The sequence below is a fragment of the Onychostoma macrolepis genome, chromosome 01 (assembly GCF_012432095.1).
Source record: "Onychostoma macrolepis isolate SWU-2019 chromosome 01, ASM1243209v1, whole genome shotgun sequence".
Classification (NCBI taxonomy): domain Eukaryota; kingdom Metazoa; phylum Chordata; class Actinopteri; order Cypriniformes; family Cyprinidae; genus Onychostoma; species Onychostoma macrolepis.
In genome coordinates this window covers 31,817,592-31,844,566 of record NC_081155.1, presented here as the reverse complement: position 1 = coordinate 31,844,566, position 26,975 = coordinate 31,817,592, and the positions used below count along the sequence as shown (strand labels likewise).

Below are 26,975 nucleotides of genomic sequence, written 5' to 3'. Positions count from 1 at the left end.
TAAATGTATTTATATAGTACTACTGTAGCTGCTGCTGTTTAGAATTGTGACATTCCTCCTTGTTCAAAAATGGTAGTGCTGGGCAAACTCCATATATAGCCTATGCTTCCAAACGTTGTTGATTGATTGTGATTCCTATTTCATTATGATGGCAAGTAGGTTTGCAAAGAGGCAGAAAATGTCCAACGAATTTACTGAAAACTTTCCAAAAGTTTTCAAAAATGTACCAAAGTTTTCTAAAGTTTCCAAAAAAAATCCTGGAAAGTTTCCAAAAATTCTGTAAAGCCATCTGCATAGTGGACATTACAACCATTCCATGTCAGATATTTATGGAATATGGAATATACAAGCATCTCTGACAGATTTTGATAACTGAATGGATCATTTTGCATAAAATGGCTTACATGATTAAAGAATGTTTAGAAGTTGTGATGAATTTGATAATTTTCAGTGAGAATCAACTCATCAGTTTTAATCAACAAGCCATGTGAATTTAGATATTGTGCAAATTGTAGACAATTTGCACACATGTGCCAAAACACATGCAATTTAAAATCAGACATCTGAACTTTTTTTTTTTGAGAGAAAAAAAAAACTGTAATTCGATAACCGAGCCAAAGTGATTGTAGAAAAACTGTAACATAATATCTACAGTATGTAGTGTATATATCTGCACACATTTCAGAGTCATCGTCTATTCCGTATGATATCAGACTATAACATGTATGTCAGCAAACACTAGCTCTTGACCAGCTCTTGCAAATAATTCAGATTTAATTTGTTCTAAAATATAAAACAAGAAGCAAATATGACAACACCTTGATTTTATCACTGATTACTGCATGTATGTGTGCATCAGGACAGGAAAAGACACTTAAAATGGATTGCACCCACCCCTGATATTTCCTCTCTTGAAATGAATCTCTTAAAGTGCCCCTATTATGGATTTTTGAAAATGACCTTTCATGCAGTGTGTAACACAGCTCTAAGTGAATGAAAACATCCTGCAGAGTTTTAAATCTGAAAGTGCACCGTATATAAAGTTATTGTCTCTCAAAAGAAAGAGTCGACTCTGAATCATTGAAACAAGTCGTTTTTAAAACAAATCCCAAGCCATTTCATGTTGACGTCAACATGAAACATTAACACATTGCCCGCCCACTTGTTGGTCTTTTCGTGAATTCGCGTTGGTCTGAATAAAAATGCAAATTCATTCTTTGCCACTAGGTGCCGCTTTTGGAGCGGTAAAAATAGCGGGAGCGGTTTCCCCGGTAACGCTGTACATAAAGCAGCACTGATCCCACAAACACTGCTTTATCAGGCATTACAGATGAAATTAAAATCAGACCAATCACCGCAGATTAGCATCACACAAAGGAGGAGTTTGGAAAAATGAATCATTGAGCGAATCGTTTGGGAGTTGTAGAGCAAGTAAGTTAAAAATAAATGCATATTATAAGACAATGAAAGTGTTTTGTTTTTTTTTTGTTTTGTTTTTCTACCTGTCGTCAACCTGTTGTTGGGGATCCCAAAACCAAAATATGAACCTTTCATTACCCATAATAGGGCCACTTTAAAGACACCAGACTGCCACTGCATACCATTTCTTTGAGACAGACAGACCTGAAATTGTTTTTCTGTATTATTTCACTCACGTTCTCTCTCTTGAACTCTTTTCTTTCATCGTTCATTTCTTCTCAGAAGAGTGACATTGCCATCATCAGGAGTTGATGATCTATGGGTAAAGCAGCTTAATGATGTGTGTAATTCTCTTCTCGCCTCACTAACTTATCTGTCTGTATTCTTCTCCTTTCTCTTTTCTTTTACTAGTGGTATTCAACTTAAGATGTGTGTTTACTGTACACTTTGTTCTAATCACCTCTATAAAATGATCTGGACATCTGCTGATCAAGTAGAAAAGGGCGTGGAATATATTAGAAAGAATCCACATGCATTGGATTAAAGATGAGATGTGATAAATGCAATGTTGCTAAATGAAGAGGATCAGAATAGTTGGTTTACTTTACATTGTTAAGGTTGAATACTCAGAATCAGATGTATGTTTATGCACAAGAGATGTATCTTGGTGACAGACAAATAAAATAAAGGTAAGTGAGTAAAAACTATTATATAAAAAAACAAGAGGTAGGATATGTTAAATAAGTATAAATAGTGTGTTGGGTATTGCACATAATTAATTGCACAATGAAAGGGCACAATGATGACAATGGTAGAGCAACCCTTCTGGAGATTAAACCTGTTGACATACTAGACCAGACACTGACTATTCAAGTGGTTAAATCTGTTGAAAGTAGCACTAAAAATTAATGAAGAAAAGGTTATCTAAATGTTTCAGAATGGTCCTTCACACAAATTTTGACTATCATTTATCATACTACTGAACAGAATAAATCTGATTAAAGGAACTGCTAACACTCATTTAACACATATTTATTCTCTCTCTGTCTGAGAAAATACAAAAATTCTAGATATAAAAGAAAATTTTTTTTAATGCCCAATATTTTTTAATGCCTTTACTATTTTATCTCTAAGTTGCTTCTTAAAAGTTTTATTATAACTTCTTGTAATTAAATCCATAATTCAATATTATGAGTCTCTCTCAATGTAAATGTTTTAATGGTTCTACTGTTGTTGGCAGGTGGATTTGTAGTAGTTTGTGAGTTATGAAGGAAAATATTTAAAAAAATAAATAAAATAGCCTCTGGTGTGGCCTAATGCCTTGTGATGTGTAAACTGATATTCACTGCTTGTCTTTATTTCCTGAGCTTTCAATTCTGTGGTAAGAGCAACTAGATTGAAGCAAGATGTAATAAAACGGCATCACAAATCAGTTAAGACGTCCATTCAGATAGAACAGATGGTGACTCAAATCTACTGAGTGTTGGCTTGTGTTTTCAAAGCCCACCCAAACTTTAACCCTGCTTAAAGGCATAGTTCACCAAAAAATCATAAAAAAATCATAGCACCATATCCACAAAGATATGAGACACATGAAAATGTGTCTATGTAAGCTCGATAAAGCTCTGTTTTCTGCTATGTTTTAAGGGCTTTCTCCTGTTGGAGTGAGATCAGAGCTCCTGTATTATTAAACAGTCTCTGTCCCTGTCGGCCATCATTCAACACAGAGGAAATATAAATTTACTCTAAGTCACTTCATGTGTCTTGATGACATCTGTATAGATATCTGTAGTTAGCGTAGACCGTCCAAAGTACAACTGAATACCCAAAACAGTTTAAATTTAATCTACAGTACATAAACAGAACATAAACTACATAATACATCACCTGTTCTAATGTTTGTGCATAAACCGATCTAATGAATACTCCAGATCCAAACCTTTGCCCCCAAATGCCAACTTTTGGTAACACCTGATCTTACAGTGTCCTCATTACACATTAGATGTACTTACTATAATAACAGTAAATTATAATAATTACAAGCAACTTACCCTATAGGTACACATTGTTAATATTACTCAGTGCTTAATTGTACATTTACACTGTGACAAGGACACTTTAAAATAAAGTGTAACCCCACTTTTTTTTATACAGACCATGACCACATCAGTTAAATCATACACTCTCAGAAATAAAGGTACAAACGCTGTCACTGGGGCGGTACCTTTTCAAAAGGTACATGTTTGTACCTAAAGGGTCCATTTTGGTACCTTAAAGGTACATATTAATACTTAAAGTGTAATAATTACACTTTAAGTATTAATGTACATATTTGAACCTAATAGGTACAAAAGTGTACCTTTTGAAAAGGTACCGCCCCAGTGACAGCTTGTGTACCTTTATTCCTGAGAGTGTATATTCATGTATCAATTTGCTTTGTTTCTTGACAACCAAAGGATTGTTTATTAGCACTCTCGCATCCCAACCCTATAGTAAGCACACATTGTAAATTGATATTACTCCATATAAAAATTTATATTTTTATCTATATAGCAAATTGCTGTTGCTGCTGTCTTAGAAAAGCAATAAGCCACTGGAGTGTGTTGTATGTGTTGTATTGTATGAACAGCCTCCTGTGGTTTATTGCTTTATTGAAATAAAACCGATCATTAGGCAAGTTTAATGCTTGGTTGGGCTCCAAGCAAACAAAATTACAGTATATAAATGTGACAATGTGTCCGTTACCTGTTATACAGCAGAATATCTGGTGTCCAGATCTGATTGGATGGGAAACGCAGGGTCTGAACACCAGGATGGTTATCAGGGTTCCAGCTCAGATAGACATCCGTCCATGCCTGAATACACAAAACACACAACAGATTCAACACCATTAAAATGCTTGACTGCTATGACACAAACATATTGGACACACACACACACACACACACACACACACACGCGCACAGAGCCAGAAAACACAATAACACAATCATACAGCTGTGGTCTGCCCAGGGCACACACATGTAAATTTACCAATGGGAAATAAGAAGAGAACATAAATACACATACAACACAGAGCAAAGGCATATGCATATATGCAATACACAAAACTGAATATAACGCAATGTGCTAAAACAGTCCCTAAAAATCACATAAATGCAAATAATTAAAGTTCAATAAAGTCACTGAAAGTCAAGTTTTTTAGTATGAGTAATGTGTGTTGAACATCTCACTTCTTTGTGCATGAACTCCACCTGATCCTTTGAGGTGTAGACACCCTTGGCTATATTTTCTCTAGCCTAAAGTTGCCTCCCCGCTGTATTAGAGGGCAGAATAATATGCGGTGCCACTGTGGATTTAGCATAATATATTCTTTTTTAAAGCTTTATTAAGCAGCACACAAAGTCACAGTCTTTCTTATAAGCAACAGAAAGCACACTAGTATTCTATTAAATTAATTTAGAGATACCGTCAACTGAGGCAAACAAGACATTGCATTCTGAAATCAGACTTGCTGCATTGATAATTAGAACAAATATTTCCATTGTTTGATACTGAGCCCATTTATTCCTACACAGTAGCATTGCAGTGCTGCAGTTCTATGGTGACAATTGTGGGTTGTTTGTTGTTGATAGTTTCTCATTAGGGAAAACGTACAAATAGTTCATTCAGAGTTTAAGCTTGGCCACAAAGCTTCCTCAAGCCCCATTCCTTATTTATTGAAATGTTAAAACATTGTGTGTGGATGCATAATTTAAAAATGTTCACATTTAAATATACTTTGACACAAACACTGGATTGATCATTCTGATTTATTAATAAAGCGTTCAAAATGAAAATTCTGTCATCATTTCCTAACCCTAATGTTCATGCAAACCCAACAAACATTTTCGAAACATGAATGCAAAAGCTAATTTTAATATCAATATTTTTATAATAATATTATTATTAATAATATTTTAATGTTAATATTCTTTCATAATTTTTGTCCATCCACTGAAAATTTTCATGCTTTAAAAAGTACACAAATACACTGTAAAATGTAATCCGGATAAAACTAGCAGTTTAATCCAAGTCTTCTGAAGAGACATGAATGCTTTATGTGATAAACAGATTTTAATATGGGCTTTTATTTATTCATACACAGTGGTGGCCAAAATTATTAGAACACTAGTGTTTTCACCAGCTAAAAAAATGGTTTTAAATAAGTTATTTCTATCTTTGCTGTAGCGTGTCAGTAGGAAATATCATTTACATTTCCAAATATTCATTTTGTCATTAATTGTAGTAGTCCAGTGAGATTTTTGTTTGCACAAGGAGCCTGACAACAGCCAGTGCTCCACACAGATCTGATCTCATCATCATCCAGTCTGTCTGGAATGACATGAAGACACAGAACAAACGGAGACAGACTAAATCCAGAAGAACTGTGGCAACGTCTCCAAGATGCTTCAAGAAACCTACCTACAAAACGACCCGAAAAACTATGCACAAGTGCACCTATGGCAAAAGCTGCTTTAAACGCAAAGCATGCTCACACCAAATGTTGATTTCATTTAGTTAATTGAAGTTAATTGATAAAGAATCAGTTCATCCTCATTTTACAGCATTTTTACACAAGTGCCTAAAACTTTTAACAGTACTGTAGCTTTGCAGGTAGGTTTCTTGAAGCATCTTGGAGATGTTGCCACAGTTGTTCTGGATTTAGTCTGTCTTAGTTTGTTCTGTTTCTGGATGACGATGAGATCAGATCTCTGTGTAGAGCACTGGCTGTTGTCAGGCTCCTTGTGCAAACAGAAATCTCGCTGGATTATTACAATGGCAAAATGAATGTTTGAAAATGTAAACTGATATTTCCTACTGACACTACAGCAAAGATAGAAATAACTGACTTAAAACCATTTTTAGCTGGTGAAAATTCTAGGGTTCTAATAATTTTGGCCTCCACTGTAAACACTGATCAACACACATGCATAGAGCACATCAATTATGCACAATGGAAGCACAACCATCTTTGCTTAGGGCAAGAATAAACAAGGTGTGTTCTTGCAAGCATGCACATTTAAAAGAGTATTAAATATTTTAATTTGTGTTCTGAAGATTGATGAAAGTCTTATTAATTTGGAATGACATGAGGGTGAGTAAATGATTTTTAAAATATTTGGATGAAATATCCCCGTAACTCTTGGAAATTTTGGTAGAAGTTCCCGAGCATGTTCAAAAAACTGGCATGACTTTCCACAAAAAAAAAAATGATGTACAACCCGAATTCCGGAAATGTTGGGACGTTTTTTAAATTTGAATAAAATGAAAACTAAATGACTTTCAAATCACATGCCAATATTTTATTCACAATAGAACATAGAGAACATAACAAATGTTTAAACTGAGAAATTTTACACTTTTATCTACTAAATGAGCTCATTTCAAATTTGATGCCTGCTACAGGTCTCAAAAAAGTTGACACGGGAGCAATAAAGGGCTGAAAAAGCAAGAAATTTGGAAAAGATTCAGCTGGGAGAACATCTAGCAACTAATTAAGTTAATTGACATCAGGTCTGTAACATAAAAGGGATGTCTTAGAGAGGCAGAGTCTCTCAGAAGTAAAGATGGGCAGAGGCTCTCCAATCTGTGAAAGAGTGCGCAAAAACACAATGAGATGATGATATTTGTTCTTTGCAAATCTCATCATCTACAGTGCATAACATTATCAAAAGATTCAGAGAAACTGGAGAAATCTCTGTGCGTAAGGGACAAGGCCGAAGACCTTTGTTGGATGCCCGTGGTCTTCGGGCCCTCAGACGATACTGCATCACTCATCTGCATGATTCTGTCATTGACATTACTAAATGGACCCAGGAATACTTCCAGAAACCACTGTCAGTAAATACAATCCGCTGTGCTATCTGCAGATGCCAACTAAAGCTCTATCATGCAAAAAGGAAGCCATATGTGAGCATGGTCCAGAAGCGTTGCCGTGTCCTGTGGGCCAAGGCTCATTTAAAATGGACTGTTTCAAAGTGGAAAAGTGTTCTATGGTCAGATGAGTCCAAATTTGACATTCTTGTTGGAAATCATGGAAGCCGTGTCCTCCGGGCTAAAGAGGAGGGAGACTTTCCTGAGTGTTATCAGTGTTCAGTTCAAAAGCCAGCATCTCTGATGGTTCGAGGGTGCATAAGTTCATACGGTATGGGCAGCCTGCATGTTTTAGAAGGCACTATGAATGCTGAAAAGTATATAAAGGTTTTAGAGCAACATATGCTCCCCTCCAGATGACATGTATTTCAGCAGGACAATGCAAAACCACATACTGCAGCTATTACAACAGCATGGCTTCGTAGTAGAAGAGTCTGGGTGCTGAATTGGCCTGCCTGCAGTCCAGATCTTTCACCTATAGAGAACATTTGGTGCATCATTAAACGAAAAATACGTCAAAGACGACCACAAACTCTTCAGCAGCAGGAAACCTATATCAGGCAAAAATGGAACCAAATTCCAACACCAAAACTCCAGAAACTCATAACCTCAAAGCCCAGATGTCTTCAAACTGTTTTGAAAAGAAGAGGAGATGCTACGCCATGGTAAACATGCCCCCGTCCCAACTATTTTGAGACCTGTAGCAGGCATCAAATTTGAAATGAGCTCATTTGGTGTATAAAATTGTAAACTTTTCTCATTTTAAGCATTTATGTTATCTATGTTCTATTGTGAATAAAATAATGGCTCATTTGATTTGAAATTCTTTTACTTTTCATTTTATTCAAATTTAAAAAACGTCCTAATATTTCCAGAATTCGGGTTGTAGGGTTAAGCACATATATTCTTTATTACGTTTGCCCCTCTTTATCTCATATATTACAGATTGCTGTCATTATAATACAACCTTTCAACTATTTCTGATTACGTGTGTGTGTGTGTTAACTGATGCACACTTAATTGAGTTAAAACAACAGGGAGAAAATCATGTTTGTTTCATCCTCACAGATCACATCAGATCAGTCAGGAGGAAAGAGGAGTTTCTGTTCCACACATCTCTCTCGCTCTGTGTGTCTCTGTGGCTCAGATGTCCCAGTGTGCTTTAGTGAGCGTATTCCCTGAGGCACTGTCTCTCTCTCCGGACACAATAGCTTGCTCGGCACTGACATCATGAAAGGATCAAGGAATGTGCGCTGCACATATTTCATATATGTACTGAAACACATACTTACAGAAGAACATATTGTTTCTACTCCATGTCTAATAAAAGCATAGGAAGAAAACAACAGATCCACTTTGTCACATACAGTTTCATGTTTTTTAAGCAACAGATTATAGAACCAATAAAAGATAAGGTGAGAAAATAATTTTTGGACCAAATTTGTATTTATATATTTGAATGATTTTTGCTGATATTTTCATTTTAAACTTTATATTAAATATGCAAATATAATACAAATAAAATATATCAAATATAATATATGTATATATTATTTAATAAAATAAATGTAATTTGTGCTATTTATTTTTTTAAGTGAACTCATGAAAAAGCCTTTCAAGAGCATTTTGATTAACTTTATTTAAGATCATGCCACCATTAAAAAAAAATTATATTATGTTAAATCATGTAGAAATAGATTGTGGAGATAATAATGGCAGGTTACAGCTTAAATGAATGAAAATAAATTTAGTACTTTTTGAAAAACAATACTTTTTGACAACCCCAATTAAAATTTAGGTTTCACTTTATTTTGATGGTCCCTTTAACACATTCTATTGACTATACGTAACGTTGCACCTACATATCTACTAACTCTACTAAGAGTGTTAGTAGAGTATTAGTAGAATGGTAGGGTTAAGGTTAGAATAAGTTGACACATACTTGCAGTTACTTATAGTCAGCAGAATGTCTGTTGAGAGACAGCAGATATTAGCAGACAGTCTACTAATACTCTGATGAGAGTTAGTTGACATGCAGATGCAACATTAGTGTCAACAGAATGTTCAAAAGGGACCATCAAAATAAAATGTTATCAAAATTTATTTTTTAGACATTAGGAATGACAGGCAGAAAGGATAAAAAGCTGCAGTTAATTCAGTAAGGCCTATTGGAGGAGACTGCAACAATGGAACTCCTATTCAAAATCAATATATATTAAAGCAACTGAGCTTAGTAGAAGACAGATGTAGCTTATTTGTGCTGACATTATAGGACCAAAACACACCACAGCAGTTACAACCATCACTATTCCCTCTCATCTCTTTCTCAGCCTTTATCTCAATCATAAACCTGTGTGTCTCATGCTACATTTAACATGTGACATCCATCTGTGGGCCATACATTGCAACGTCAACAAATCAAAAGTCAGTTTGTGGGTGATCATCTGTGCAAGGTCTGTCTCTAAGCCTGCTTGGCACTTTGGAAAGCAACTGGTCTGAATGTTGGGTTCAAAATCAGAGCGGTCCCTTTGTGGAAAATTTCTTATCCAGCTTAATTTCATGGTTAAGTGCTCAGTTGGCTAAACTCATGCATTATGGCTGATGAGGTCAATAAAGGTGAATTAGAGCTGAGCAATGTTTCAGACAGATAGAAACACCTTTTAACAACTAAAACCCACAGTTTGCGTGAGCCAATTGGTGCCATTTGAGTACACATTTACGAACATGTCTTTCATGAAATTTCACACTCGCCTGCTTTTAGGCTGATTATGTTTACCAAATATATGTGCTTATGTTTTGCACCTTTAGTGGTCTTGCGAATTTTAGCAATTACTTTGGTTTGTAATGTTTCTCAGCATGGAAGCTTTTACTCAAGTAAATAATATCCATATGAGTTCTGAATGCAGAACTGGAAAAAATATATTCAAAGTCTGATAACATTGCTCATCTTAAAGCACTCTTGGGCGCTGAAAACAGTTCAGCAACCTCATTCATATGCTTTTTTATGATGTTCATTTAAATCCTGCCGTGAAATATAATAGAAATATTTTATACATTCTCTTTTTTAATTTTGTTTAAGACTCAGTTTTATTGTTAAAAGTGAAACAAAATATGTGACCTTTGCTAGCAAAATGAGTCACAATGAGCAAATTCTCAAAAAATAGTTATTTTTATTTTCATATTCTACATTAAAAGAAAATATATTAATTGTTGGAATCGGACAAAAAATAACTGAGCTACACCCGTTTGAAGTCAACGAAGTTTGAAGTTTGAAGGTCACATGTTCTACACAAAAAATGCAGTCCAAAGGAGGTGCACCAGAGAATGGCAGCCTTGTACAGACCGTTCCAAAAGTTATGAAGTCAGAAAGCCATTATAAGTCAAGCTCCCAGACACAGTCCTGCTCCACTTCAAGCTGTTATTTTAGTTGTAAATCTGCCTGATGTGACCAAGGGGTGTGACATTAAACCTAGAAGCCATTGAAATGTCATTATCTTGTTGCTCTGAGGACTGAAATCTTTGTTATCATCACCTGCAAGCCATGGAACAATCTATTTAAATTTCAAATAATTCTGCTGTTGTTTTTTGCTTTCCAGGGTGATGTCTGAACAATGAGCATTTGAGGAAGACGTGCCACTGAACGGCATAATTGAGCAGGACAGGAACATGGGGTCATGTTTAAAGCAAGCAAAATTGCTATTAGACTTTCAAAAATGATGTCGTAACAGTATAAGGGGAAGGACATGGACTACTTTGTATTAAAGGTGCAATAGGTGATTGTCTTCAGAAACATTTTTTGTTATGCTGGTTGAAAGTCTCTTCACATTCCGATAGTAAAAATTAAGTTAAGTGGTCTACATGTATTTATCTGTATTTATATATCCTGTGGAAGGCGTAGGACCAATGTTCGTCCAATCAAAACGCTCGGTCTGAGCGTTTTTATTTGACTTTCCTACCTGCCTGTCATCATATGTATTTGCATATCTCTGCGCACCCTGTTCGCGCAGACAGGATACGTCATCAGTGCAATCACGCACACTGTGCAGACAGAGCGAGAATGGCAGACAAACATCAACAACGCAATCTCCCTTCCTGGTATTGTAGTACTTTTAATAACTGTACTATAAAGTTTTCTCACCGGTGAATGACACATGATGTAGCCCAGCGCGGTTCCCAATTACAGTCCTCGAGCCCCCAGCTCTGCATATTTCTCACTTAGTTAACACACCCGATTCAGATAACCAGCTCGTTAGAAGAGAGCTATGTGCATGAACTGTGTTCCGATTGACATGCTCCCTACACAGTGTTCTTTGCTCCCTACTCCCTGAGCAGGGGAAATTCGTTGAAGTTTACTTCACTTCGGAACATTCATTCACAGATTTGCGCTGCACAGCATCTTCACACACAGACGAAACTTATTAGAGAAGTGTGAAGTGTGACATAATATAGCTCTGTAAATAAATACTATTTAAATTTACGTCTCGCACACTTTAATGCCCTTTGTATGGAACATATACGCTCGCTTTGAATTGGAAACTGCTGATGTAGCCTATTGTAGTAATGTTGTCTCTGGTATTCTGGTCTGTGAGTGTATTTGCGTGCAGGGGGAGTGGGTTTAGACGGCGATTGCAGGAGGGTGGAACGTTCGTTTTCTGTGCTATCAGGCTAAAGTTAGCATTTTCCAAGATATCCTACTGCACCTTTAAATGAAGGAGAGAAATCATAATGTTCAATATGACGGCTATGGGAATGGAAGTCCCACATTTCAGTTAAAAAGCCAATCATCTTTTTCACTCAATTAACTTACACAAAAATTTACTCTGTGATTTATCCATAAAAGAATACAGTAAAATACAGTTTTAGCATGATTTGAGCCAGAGAAGCAACATTTATGTGTCACCGCTACGGTGAATGAAATGCATGGAGAAGATGATGAACAATGCAAATAGTCTTAAATAATCCACATAAGGGCAAACACAGGTCGGACAGGCAGGATGCACATGTATGGATGTAGTAGACCGGACAAGGGGACACAGGACTCAGCAAAACTACCATATATATATACACTGAAGGAAATGAAGATAATTAATGACACACACCTGAACTAAATGACACAATCAAACATGAGGGAAAACTGGGTCACACAGAGCACATGAGGGATGAAACACAACAAAACAGGTCCATAGGTCTGACAATTCGAGGGACGGGAGGGACGGAAGGGGACACAAAGAGTAGAGGACCAAGGTGGAGCCGGAGGGAAGGAGGAGCCTGACAGAGCTGGTGGACTGACGGGCCACGGCGGAGAGGAGGGAGCTTGGAGCCATGGTGGAGCCACTGGGTTGAAGGACCGAGGAGGAGTCCCGGACTCAGAGGCTGGAGGCAGAGACAAGGGATCCTGCAGCCACGACGCCGATGGAGACGGGCAGACTTGCGGCCATCCCACCGCACAGATGGTGGGCTGAGGGTGAGCAGAGGGACTACCAGGAGACAGCGATGGCAATGATGAGGACTGATATAGAGGAGGTGGGAGAGGGAGGCTGGGTGGGAAATCCAGACAAGTAGAGGGTTCAGGGGTGGTGTGTGCATCCCACCATCCCTTCCCTCTGCGCTCTCACTGTCCATAACGCTCTCCCCCGTGGCGAGCTCTGTTGCCGGCTCTCGCACTTGGTCTGACGTGTTGGGCTCTAGCTCCAGGGCGATCTTCAGCTATGTCGCTCCACTTGGCGATGACTCGTCGGTCGTGGCGGGCTCTGGCTCTCCGTCAGTGGTGGGCTCAGGCTCTTGCTCCGGGCAAGGGGGTGTTGGTGGGCTGGGCTCTGGGTCTAGTCGCGATCCGGATCGGGGCCAGATGCTCTCCAGACACCGGACGATCGCCTCCCTCCAGTTCAGTCCTGTGGTGTCTGGGAGGTCGACGGGGTGGTGGCAGTTAGCCCCGATCTTGAACAGGGACTTCAGCATCTCGTTGTCGAAGGTGGTAGTGACAGTGAAATGGCTGAAGTCCCTCGTGAGATCCTCGATATGCTGACTCCTCCGAGCCAGGGCGGTGAATCTCGCCATGTGCTCCATAACAAAAAAACAACAGAAACTTTCACAAAAATGAAAAAAAACAAAATGCAGGAAATCGCAGCACCGCGTACTCTATTCTAGGTCCGGTCTTCTGTGCGGAAACGCACAAAGAAGACATTGATCAATGCAAATAGTCTTTAATAATCCACAAAAGAGCAAACACAGGTTGGACAGGCAGGATGCACACGTAGGGATGTAGTAGACCGGACAAGGGAACACAGGATTGAACACAACTATATATACACTGAAGAAAATGAAGATAATTAATGGCACACACCTGAACTAAATGACACAATCAAACATGAGCGAAAACTGGGTCACACAGAGCACATGAGGGATGAAACACAACAAAACAGGTCCATAGGTCTGACATTATGACACCACTGTGATCAGATTTTATTCCAGGCTGGAAAAACATGCCTATGGCGACATTTCTGCAAAACGTTGAGATAAATTTCTGCAAACACTCTGCAAAACACAGATAAACATGAATCTGGCAACTTGGTTTTTGTTTGTATTGTGGCAGTCCACAGATAAAATGTCAAGTGTGTGTTGCTAAAAGGTTTAATTTTAAAATAATGTACCACCTACAATAAACCCTACCCTAAACCTAATCGATAGTGTTAACAAAACCAAACGTGAGATAAAAATACATTTAAGCACATAAAATCATCGTTTTAGCTGTCTTCTACAAGTCTTTGAGCTTTTTAATTGTGACTTGAATGCTGTACCAGGTGAGCTATATTGAGCAAGTTTTCTACCTCAGAAAACTCATTCATATGGTACATATGATGTATAAATGTCAAAATGTATTAGTTTATAAGTCATACAATATAAATTGCATGGGTAACACTTTAGAATACTGTTTCTTACTTACTGCATAACTAATAATGAATTACTGAAGAACTAACTGGTAATTATTCAATAAAGGTGCCATAGAATGCATTGATGTTGAGCTCTGCTCTGATTGGCTGTTTCACAGTGCGGCTCATTTCAGTAGCTTACAGGAAGGAAACACAGGGAAAATATATATTTCAATACATTCCCGCGCAGTTATATCATTGGTTAATTATACTGTAAATAAAATGCGGGCATCAGGGAGCCACTATTAATATGCTGGGCATTGAAACTGCTTTCAAATGCACGATCACTTTTTAGTTTCACTTTCGCTTTGGAGATTCGCCATCGCATGCACTCTGTTTATACTATGGAGTGGCAGTACATACCACACATTTTACAAGATCAGATGCTTGTCAGTGGTGCTCAGGATCTGTAAATCATTCGCCATCATCCTCAGTCATCTCTCCTTACTCTGTTTATGTGGTAAGTGAAATCTTATGTAATGTAACAGGCTACCGATAGCAAGGAGCTAACCATGTCCCTTTAGTGGCTCGCGTTATTTTATTAGAACGCGTTATTTGCTTTCCGTGCCTTTCTGAATACACACAAACCCATCCCTGTACTTCACATCCCCTGCACAGCCTGGAACATAACATTTATTTCCATCATCTGCCATTTTCGCTGTTGTCCTCGCTTGTTTCTTCACAATACCTGCAGAACTTCTGATGGTTCGGCTGGCGGCTGGCCTAGAACATGGGCGGGTATATGCAAATGTTGGGGGCGTAACTATTAGTGATCCCGACTGTTACGTCACAGTCGGTGTTATGTTCTGATTCACCTATTTTTCAGTGGTCTTTTTTATTCACAAGATTTACATAAAAAGGAGGAAACAATGGTGTTTGAGGATCATGGTATGTCATTTCCATGTACAGAACTCTTATTATTAAACTATGCCAAGGTACAGTTTTCCATTCTATGGCACCTTTAACACTTAACTCACTACTGTTGAAGATGTGTTAACTAATCAGTATGTGTATAATACAATTTTATGATTGTGTTAAGTAACAGTTAGCTAATCAGTAACTAATGTATTCTGTTATACCTCCTGAAGAACTATTAATTATCTACTGGTTAAGGTTCAAGAAAAATAACTATGAAATAACTACTACTGAACAGTTATATGCAAATAGTCACTTTAATAATCAGGCTGCGGCCCACAAATCAAGTACTTGAGTAAAAGTACAGATACCCCAATAAAATATTACTCCAGTAAAATTATAAGTAGGCCTATTCATTTTCAAAATTACTTGAGTAAAAGGACAAGTACAAAGTACTACTACAGTAGCAACTTTGTTACAGTCCATTGCTACTATTATTAGCCTATAATGGAAATGAAATATGCATTTTGTTTGCTGCACACCCAAAAGGACTCATTACTATAATTGCACATAAGTTTTTGCCTGTATAGTAAATATTTGCTTTGTGCACGTTCTGTAGGAAATCTGCTTCGGAAAGGAACCCCAACTCCACTGTCTTGCCATAACTATCCAACTTACTACAGATACAGTAAACTCTGTAAAATAGCGGTTTGTTTATTTATTCATTTATTTATTTACTGAAACACTGGGATGAAGCTGTTGGGTCATATTTATTATTTTTGTTTTTTAGTCTTGGTTAGTTTTTGTGTTGTGTTAACCCCATTCTCACTGAGCATGGGCATTATTTCATCCTCTTCAGGAGAGGGAAGTTGTGGCACCGCTGAATTGGTGCATTTCTTTGGCGAAATACAGGTTTGTGTACATTTTATTTAATCTATAAAATCATTACTGTGCTGTAAATCAATTTATGTTATGCAAAACAACAGGTACGAAATGTCAGTTTGCCTATTCTGTTTTATGTGATGGAAATGCCTGATCCTTTGCATAAAACAAATGATTTTATTTTTAAAGATACTAAATCTAAATGCTTTGGATGTTAAAATATGTTCTCAGAGCTGTACACTGTTTGTTTATGGACAGGTTACGGAGTCAGTCACAGCAAATTGCAGCTATGAGTGAAGCGCAGAGCGGTGGTCTGCAGTTTCCCTGAGCCCAGCTCCCACACAAGATCCAGCACCGCTACCGAGAAAACTGGAGACTTTTAAATGTTTTTATTATTTTAAACTTTTGATTATAAAATGTTTGTTAAATTAGTTTAAATGTGGGAAGTATACATGTTAAAACGGAATAAAATATGCTGTATTAAGAAATGTTCTCATCTGAAATAAAGATCGTAAACAAGTTGTGTTGTGTATTTTACAAAGTTTATGATTACTTTTACAGGTTTTTTTAGAATGTAAGTTTGATTTGAGTCAAAATTATGTAGTAATTATTATTCTTCACTAATGGGTTCACTTTAGAATACTGTTTCAGGTTCTAAGTAATTAATGTGGAATTATCTGATAATTCTTTATTAATTACTAAAGGGTTCACTATATTTTCACTTTAGAATAGGCTTACTGTTTCAGGTTCGAAATAGGTCCTGCAGAATTATTTAATAATTATTTATTAATTACTAATGGGTTCTCTATATTTTCACTTTAGAATACTGTTTCAGGTTCTAAGTAATTCTTGCGGAATTATCTAATAATTCTTTATTAATTACTAATGGGTTCTCAATATTTTCACTTTAGAATAGGCCTACTGTTTCAGGTTAGAAATAAGTCATGCAGAATTATTTGATAATTCTTTATTAATAACTAATGGGTTCCCAATATTTTCACTTTAGAATAGGCATACTTTTTCAGGTTCGAAATAAGCCCTGCAGAATTATTTATTAATTACTAATGGGTTAACTGTATTTTCACTTTCCCTCAGTCCTTGCCTTACATGCAGGAATTGAATTAATGGTAATATGGTATATGCCGACGAGGCACACATACAGTACTGTATATAAAATATAAAAACTAAGGTAAGTTATTGCATGGCACTGGAGTGGTGGTGGGGTTCCTATCGGAAGCTGATTTCTTACAAAACACACTCGCAAAACAATTCACTACACAGGCAAAACCTCTATAAAATTTATTGCATTTATTAACGTTGCATTTTCATACTACTGCTACTACTACTACTGCTGCTGCTGCTAATACCACTTATATGAAAGGGTCACAACTCAATGTAATTGTGTATGACTGTTCATTAGTAATTACTTCATAGTTATTTTTCTTGAACCTTAACTAGTAGATAATTAATAGTAGTTCTTCAGGAGGTATGACAGAATACATTAGTCATTGATTAGCTAACGGTTACTTAATACAATCATAAAATTGTATTACACACTGATTAGTTAACACATCTTCCTTAGTAGTTAACAGTAGTTAGTTCTTCGATAATTCCTTATTAGTTATGCAGTAAGTAAGAAACAGTATTCTAAAGTGTTACCAGTGCATGGTTTTGAAGACTTAAGACGGGTGCACACTGTAGGATTTTTAAGTCCTTTGCGATTGTTGCTTGTCAGACTGTACGAACATGATGATCATGTCACACTGTGGGATCTCAGATGTCATTAATGTCAGACTGTATGACAGTCAGAAAGCAATAAAAACAGGTGCGTACAAGAAAACGGTAACACTTTATTTCGGTAGTCCACTTTAGACATTCTACTAACAGTGAGTAACTTTGCAACTACATGTTGATGAGCAGTCATTAGAGTATGTAGTAGACTGTCTGCTTAATAACTTCTAACACTTTATTTTGATGGGTTCACAACATACTGACTACGAGAAATTTTGCAAGTACATGTCAGCTTATTCTACTAACCCTAAACCTAACCTAACAGTCCACTCTGAGAGTTAGTAGACATGTAGTTACAATTTAATGAGAATTAGTTGACATGTAGTTAAAAAGTTACTTATAGTTAGTAGAATGTCTAAAGTGGACTAACAAAATAAAGTGTAACCAAGTAAACTTGTCCGAGGTTTTACATTATCAACCCATACATGCTCAGTGACTGTGAGCTTCATTACACGTGGGGCTGAAATGTTGGCTATCATGAAAAGTATATGAATGGCGGCAATACCTAGCATATTTAGGAAGAATAATGTAAGCAACACACACCCACATAAAAGCAGCAGCACAACCGTTGTTTATCATAGCAAAGGCAACATATCATGTGCATTCCGTGAGAGAGTTTATGGCGATTAGAAGAAATCTCTAGCATTAATTCTGAGCATGGCTTGTCTTTAAAAAACGAAAGACAGTTTTGATGTTGTGTGTTTTGGATTTTTGCAAAAATGCAGGTAGAGGCATATTTCAATGTGTGTGTGTGTGTGTGTGTGTGTGTTTTTCATTTTTTTTATTTTATTTGAATGTTTTTTTGATGTTGGATTTTATTGATGTTTTTAATTAATTTTAGATGATATTGAAATGTAATTGTGACAAACAGTTAAAACACATTTTGGTCTTTTCCAAGTACAGATTAGCTGTGGCTCTTAATAAATAGTAAGTAGCTGCCTAGAAATGTTACCAAAATGGCTGTCAAGTGAACTTGCTTGCCTTAAAGCCTTGACATTATTACATACACATGCATAAAGAGTACAAAAGGAAACTAAGTAAAAACTCACCAGCTGTAGCCAGGCGTTGGTTATTAATACCTGATTTTTTTCATCCTGGGGCAGAGAAAGAGAAGAAAAAAAGAGATTCAGTATCAAATGAGGACATAAATGAAGGATTACTTCAAATTGAACAAATCTCCTTTCTGCTTCTATAATCCAAACCCTTTCTATGAACAAGGACTTTTATTCTTTTTTTGCCCTCTGTGTACCATTTGTTCTCTATCTCTATCTTCTCACACACACATCTGCAGACTTTGCCTTTTGGAGTATTTGAGATTAGGCCAAAAGAGACCAGCTATGACACCCAATGAATAGGAGCAATCTAACCTTAAAGCAGGTTCACAAAGTGACATCACCATTACAATACAGTTCTCATAGTAAACCTCTTGGGCTTTAAAGCTTGACTTCAACATGCATTGATCTGTGTCAGATTCTCTCTCTGTGTGTGTGTGTGTGTGTGTGTGTGTGTGTTTATGTGAGTTATAGAACATTGAGCTTTGAATGATCAAAGACGTTTGTTTCATTCAGAGGACTGTCAGCTCTCATTTCCTCACATTTCATTCAGTTTGGACCAGGGATGATCCACAGTGTCATCAATTTACCATTAGATTTTCTTGCTTCAGCTATACTTCAATAAGTAACTGACCGATAAGAACAAAGCATCAGCTTCAGAGAGGTCCAAACAGGGGCGCCGTAAGTGGGGGAGGGGAGTTGGCGATGGGGAAACGTGATTTTTTTTACCGAGGGGAACGCTAGAGCCCTGCATTTCAGCCCGGCCCCGATTATAATGAAAGAGTTTTTGTTTTCGATTTATTTCGTTAAGTAGTAATTAAAAGCTTTCTATAGATATATTTATCATGTCTGTGAAGCATGTATTCGCTGACTTTCGGTTCATTTTTGTGAAGCGCTCCTGTTCAAGACCAGACGGCGCATCATTGTTTTCTTTATTTTATAAAATTATTTTATATATTTTATAAAAAGTTTTGTTGATATTGTGAGTGCACACAAATAAAAGTAGACCCTTTACAGTTCCCGAATGATGTATTACTCTTACCTTTATGAGCAAATATTACGGCGTAAGTTGTTTCCATTGAAAAAAATGCAATTGATTGCGCTGGTGCCTCCATGTTCTGCCGCTTTAACTTCCACTCTCTGCACAAACTAGGATGCAGCGCACATTTATCTAGGTTTAATGTTTAAACATTGTTATATGCTTGAACTGTTTTAGTATATCTATAGATTTTATTTTAGGCAAGTCGTGATGATTTGAGAAGCCTATATTGATCAAACATGGCTATGATCAGCCTGCCAGTCTGCCGCTGGCTGCTTGGTTGTTACTTTAAGAAAGAAAAAACTTATTTAACAAACAAAAAAATGCTCCAAACGTTTTTCTAAATTAACTTAAAAAAAAAAAAAAATGAAACGAAATATAATCACTTTGCCATTACATACAAAACTGAACTATTTTAATAGCTGAAACAGTATAATCTGATTTGGGAGAAAGGGGAAAAAAGTCGGGCTCGGGCTGGTAATTCTGTATTCTGTTAAGCTGTCGGACAAGGGCCGGGCTAGGGCCTGATCTGTATGGAGGGGGACACCAATATATAGTATCATGTAAATATCACGGTACAAGAATGTTAATCATACAGTACCACAGTAAGTATCAAAGTACCATGATATTGTCACGAATCTGGTCTATGAACTTCCGTTCACTCACCACCAGAGGTCACCCGCTCACCACATGGACTCTTGCACTACACTAACTGTTGCACTTCACCCCGGACTACAGTTCCCATCATCCATTGCACTGATGACACACACACAGCTGAATACACTGATTATACAGCTGATTCCCATCAGACATGCTATTTAAGCTATGGACTTCCTCATTCAGATTGCCAAGTATTGTCTAGTGTATATCACTCTTCTAGCTATAGCTACACTACGGAGCCATTCCACGTTTCCAGTCCTAGTTTCCAGTCCTAGTTTCTAGTTCTAGTCTAAGTCTAGTCATTTCGTGTTGCCTTGTTGTTTGTTTCCTTATCTTCTGCCTGTGTATCTTGGATTAACCCTTTGCCTGCTGTTTCGGACTCTGTTTGCACCTCATCTGGACTATAGCTTATGTTTCTGGATTTCCCCTTTTGTCAAGCCCTTTGGATATTGTTCGCTGATCAAAGACCCACACTTGCCACCCTAGGATTACTCGTGTCTTGCCCGCGCCATACCCGTTTGTTGTTATTTGACCCTGCTTGTGATTTGACTGTTTACTAATAAAAACTTGCACTTGGATCCGCTCGCCTCACTTCTCGTCGGCTCCGTAACAGAATACTCGGCCACACAAAGATCCAGCGGCTTTTCAAGTGGACAATGGCCAGGTATGGATATTGCAAGACTGTTATTAGCCCTCGAACAGGGCACACGATTACTCAAGTACTATATTCAAGAATATTTGAACGTAGTTTATTATTCTTATCTGCCAGACTGTGTTTTGATAGACTTTTTCTGTGAGGGCATTAATCAACCACTGAAATCTAAGCTAATTCACGAGGGTCTGCGTTTGTCACTCAGTCAGTTTATGGATTATGCTTTGATGACTGTTGGTTCAGCGTTCACTGTGGGTGTCACGGAGGAATGCGACACCGCACTCACTCGTGTAATAGCGGCCGCACCAGAGCATGCTCACAAAATGGCGGCGACAGTGGAGCTTGATCGCAAAATGGCGGACACAACAGCGTCCCGTTATGTCACAGCTGCCAATCCTGAGTCAAGCCAATACATCGCTGAACTTCATGAATCAAGTCACAGTTGATCTTCGTGAGTCCAGCCAAGTCACAGCTGATCTTCATGAGTTAAGTCAAGTCAAGTCACAGCTGATCTTCACGAGTCAAGTCATGTCTCAACTGATCGTCACGAGGCAAGTCACTTCTTCCAGAGTCTCTTCACGTCTCAGCTGATCTTCCAGAGTCTCTTCACGTCACCGCTGATCATCCAGAGTCTTGTGACGTCCTGTCCATCACACCCAGATATTCAAGGTCAGTCCTTTGGTATCCCAGTCTGGTATCCAGTGTGAGGGATGCACCGCTGGTGTCTGCACGTGCAGCTGGTATCCCCAAACCCACTCACTCTAGCCCTCCTGTTCCTGAACTGATTCCCCTGTCTAAAGCGCTTCCCATGATGGGGATCACTTTTTGGTGTGTTCGGGCTGCGTACACCACCACAGAACCTCCTGAGGTCGCAGCATCCGCTGTGGTGTCTCTAGAGGTGGCGGCTAATGCTGCAGAACCTCTTCAGGTAGTGGCGCCCTCTACTGTGTTCCCCGAAGTGATGGTGCCCGCTGCAGTTTCTTCAGAGGTGGAGGCGCATGCTGCAGAACCTTTCGAAGCTGCCATGTTTGCTTCAGATCCTTGCGTGGTGGTGGCGCCCAACAATACACTTTCAGCCCGTCACGTCACAGTGGAAGGAACCGTAGGTGAGTGCTGTACCTGTCCTGGTAATGAACTCTCCCTGTTTCCTAATGGTACTGCTGTAGAACCTCCAGAGGTGGCGGTACCTGCTGCGGAACCTCCAGAGGTATCAGTGGTATCCATCTGTGAACCCTCGCCCTGTCACGGCTATGGAGGCCATCTGTGAACTCTCACCCTGTCCTGTCACGGCAAAGGAGGCCATCTGTGAGCTCTCTGCCTGCCCTGTCACAGCTATGGAGGCCGTCTGTGAACTCCTGCTTTGCTCTGAACTGGCCATGGAGGCCAGTTATGAACTATTGTCCTGCCCTGTCCCAAGCGAGGAGGCTACCTCTGAACTCTCAACTTTGTCTGTCACACCCAAGGATGCAGGCTGTGAAATTCCTGACTGTTTTGCTGTGCCTATAGAGGCTGTTCGTGAATCCTCACCCCTGCCTGTCACGGCCATGGAAGCTGTAAATGAAGTTTCTGTAAGCCTTGTTAACCCTGTCGTGAACCCCGGTACAAAAAGACCATTCAATGTCTGCCCCGTTAACCCTGTCACTGACAAAATAACCACTCATGAACTATCTGTCTGTTCGGTTTCTAAATATGTCTGACATTGAGCCATCTGTCAGTTCCATTTTAAGTAATGTATCTGAACTGTCTGCTCTAGCCTCTGTCAATGCACCTGATTATGAACTCTCTGTCTGCACGAAGGTAGGTTTTGAGTCTGATGTTGAACTGTCTGTCCATTTTAAATCAGCTCCTGCATCTAATTGTGAACTGTCAACCCAATCAGCCTTTGCCAATATACCCAATGCTGAACGGTTTGTCTGTCCAACCACTCTCAATGAAATGAACACTGAACTTTCAGCCTTGTCTGTCACAGCTCAAACACCTGCCTTTGCACCCTTAAACCCGCCTGTCTTGAGCCTAGAGACTATTCATGAACCGGATGCTTGTTCTGTTCCCCCAAGTGTGTCAGTTGAACCGTCTGCCTCACCAGTCCTAGTCTGTGATCCTGTTTATGAACTGTCATCGTGTCCAGTTTCAGTCAGTAACTCTACGAACTGTCATTCTGTGCAATTTCAGCGAACCTATTGATGATTTTTTTTTTTGTTCCCTGCCACGGTCCTTGAGACCGTGAATGCACTGCCAGTGTTGTCTGTCTCTGCTCTCCCTAGATCTCTGTCTCTGCCATGGTTTCCTGATCAGTCTGCTCCCCCATGTTGGTCTTCTGCTCCAGTCTGGTGGTCTCCTGTCCCGCTCTGGTGGTCTTCTCCACCGTGTTGGTCTTCTGCTTCGTCTGCTCCGGCCTGGTGGTCTCCTGTCCCGCTCTGGTGGTCTTCTGCTCCGTCTGCTCCAGTCTGGTGGTCTCCTGTCCCTGCTCTGTCGGCCCTGTTCTGGCCTCTGGCTCTGCCCTGGCTCCCTGCTCTGTCGGTTTCACTCTGGTTTCCTGCTCCGTCTTGGTGCTCTGTCCTGCTGGCTCTGCCTCAGTACCCAGTCTCTCCACTTCCACATGGACTTGGCCCTCTATCCCTCCCCCTGTTCCGCCTCCGCTCCACCGCCCTCCTGGATTATATTGAAATGGGAGCATCTGGAAGCCGCTCCTTGGGGGGCTCTGTGACGAATCCGGTCTATGAAATCCAGTATGTTAATCATACAGTACCACAGTAAGTATCAAAGCACCATGATATTGTCACGAATCCGGTCTATGAACTTCCGTTCACTCACCACCAGAGGTCACCCGCTCACCACATGGACTCTTGCACTACACTAACTGTTGCACTTCACCCCGGACTACGGTTCCCATCATCCATTACACTGATGACACGCACACAGCTGAATGCACTAAATACACAGCTGATTCCCATCAGACATGCTATTTAAGCCATGGACTTCCTCATTCAGATCGCAGAGTATTGTCTAGTGTATATCACTCTTCTAGCGATAGCTACACTACGGAGCTATTCCACGTTTCCAGTTCTAGTCTAAGTCTAGTCATTTCGTGTTGCCTTGTTGTTTGTTTCCTTATCTTCTGCCTCTGTATCTTGGATTAACCCTTTTCCTGCTGTTTCGGACTCTGTTTGCACCTCATCTGGACTATACTGTAGCTCATGTTTCTGGATTTCCCCTGTTGTCAAGCCCTTTGGATATTATTCGCCGATCAAAGACCCACGCTTGCCCTAGGATTACTCTTGTGTCTTGCCCGTGCCATATCCGTTTTCTGTTATTTGACCCTGCTTGTGATTTGACTCTGTTTACTAATAAAAGCTTGCACTTGGATCTGCTCGCCTCACATCTCATCGGCTCCATAACAGATATTAACTTCTGGTATCATCACTACACCATGGTTTGGCATTGATGTTTAATATGTCAGTATATTATGTAGTATACACTATCATTCAAAAGGTAACTTTTTCAATGCAAGAATGCATTAAACTGATCAAAAGTGACAGAACAAACTTTTACATTGTTACAAAAAATACATAAATACACAGTTTTTTTAACACTCTACAGGATTTATAAAAAAAAAAAAAAGTAAAAAAATGAAGCAGCACATCTGTTTTCAACATTTGTATGGTAACAATAAGAAATGTTTCTTGTGCACAAAACCAGCATATAGAATGATTTCTGAATGATCATGTGACACTGAAGACTGGAGTAACAGCTGCTGAAAATTTAGCTTTGCCATCACAGGAGTAAATTACATTTAAAATATTTAAATAGTAAACAGTTAATTAAACATTGTAACGAATGAAGCCTGTATTTAACACTGCTTTCTGAAGTAAAGTATCTGCTGAAAAGGAACTATTATAGAGGTCAGTTTACAGTTGACAAAAACAGTTTTCCTTGTTGCTGATCTTGAATCTCAGTTTAAATCTTTCCTTAAGGCACCAATGATTACTCATGCTTAAGAGAAACCCATCCTTGTGCTCTGTCTCCAGTTCCTCTGTCACTGAGCTTCCTGTGTAATGTGCAATGATGTCTCTTTTGGCAACTGCAGAATGGTTCCTAGGACATTCCAGCATAAAATACACCAATTGAATGCCTTGCAAAATGTTAAAATAGTTCAATGTGGTTGACAAAGAGGTATAGGGAGTCTATGAATAATTTGACAGAAAAAGCCATATTTTTGACAAAAAATTAAATAAACAAATAAATAAAACTATCAAAAAGTTGACATCTTTATTTGACACAGATAGCATTACTTTAGTGGGATGAGAGTGTGCAGATCTTCTTTATATTTTTATATACATTTATTTTAAATAATTGAAATACCATATCTGTTACGTTTTCTGGTATATGAAACTCACGAAGAGCAGGGAATCCACACTAAGAGTCTTTAATATAAATCCACTTGGAAACAGACAGGAAAAACTCAGGCTTAATCCCAGCAAACAGGTAACATAGACAATAACTGGCAACTGAAATGGGGAGAACTCAGGACTTAAGAACACAGGGACTAATGGGATAATTAATGACACAACAGGTGGGAACAATGAACTAATCAAGACACAGGAAAACTAGGTCACAACAGAAACTTAAAACACACAGACATGTAACAGATCGCCCCCTCCTGGGAAGGCGCGTCCTCGCGCTGTAAAGAGTTAAAACTGAGGAGGGAGTGCAGGGGGCTCTGGAGGAGGGTGTGGAGCAGGAGAGAGGACAAACCAAACACAGTACAAAAAATAAGTCCATGGGGGAGTGGAGGATGGGAGGAGCCAATGGGAAGCCAGGAGCAGGAGGAGCCAGGTGTTGAGCCAGAGGCCAGCCAGGATGAGGCCCCAGGGCGGAGTCGATGGCGGGGGGAGCCATGGAGTAGCCGACAACTTGGTGGTAGAAGACACTCTGGGGACGAGCAACGGAGATGTAGCCATCAATAATGGAGACCCAGATGGAGCCGATGAGCCGAAGTGCCCATGCGCAGCCGATGGTCCTGGAGACCGAGGAGGAGTTGCGGCGACGAATGTCCGAGTTGGAACCGGAAATCCTGAGCACGAAGGCAGAGCCGGGGGGAAGGAGGAGCCAGCCAAAGCCACTGGTGCAGGCAGGTCGACAACGGACCAAGGCGGAGCTGGATGGACGAGGGAGCCCGGAGAAGCCGTATGGCCGATGGTTTCTGGTGGAGCCGAGGGAGGGAGGAGCCAAGGTGGAACTGAAGTGTTGACAGGCCGAGGTGGAGCAGGGGGCGCAGAGGCTGGAGGCGGATACAGGGGATCCACAGGGCTGGATGAAGCAGCTGGCCTGCAGACACTTGGCAGAACATCATTACTAATATGGGCTGCTGAGGGGCTGGAGGACAATGTGGGAGTGTGGGCGGGGCAATCCTCTACATCCCTGAGCTCCGCTAACACTCCCTCAGCGCTCAGCGGTGTAGCCTGCTCATGCACCTGTTCCGACTCTTGCAGAGAAGCAGGCTCCGGGGCGATGGTGCCTTCCGACTTTGTTCTCGGTCCAGGTTCCTCCATCGCGGCGTGCTGACCTCCTCGGGCAGCGGTGGGCACGTGCGACACCTCCATCGCATCGTTCGCTGGTAGTTGTTGGCGTGGGGCTGGTGGCGAAGTCATCCTCCGCGGGGCCGATGGTGAACGCAGAATTGTTGTGTATCAGCACCCACTCCACAAAGGCGGCAACATCCTCTTTAGAACCGCCCGCTGGAACACGTGCCTTTGACCGCTTGCTCAGGCTGGTGTAAT

At 39.6% G+C, this 26,975-nt stretch overlaps 1 protein-coding gene across 1 annotated transcript in view; it reads right to left on the bottom strand.

Annotated features, from left to right (window-relative positions):
• The window catches only part of chrna8 (cholinergic receptor, nicotinic, alpha 8), a 70,225-nt gene that overhangs the window by 15,955 nt on the left and 27,295 nt on the right, over positions 1-26,975 (bottom strand). Inside the window, exons 3-4 of the mRNA XM_058775973.1 lie at positions 18,842-18,886; positions 4,165-4,274 (exon numbers count right to left, since the gene is read on the bottom strand). Coding sequence (XP_058631956.1) covers positions 4,165-4,274; positions 18,842-18,886 — 155 coding nt within the window. The remainder of the gene's footprint in view (positions 1-4,164; positions 4,275-18,841; positions 18,887-26,975) is intronic.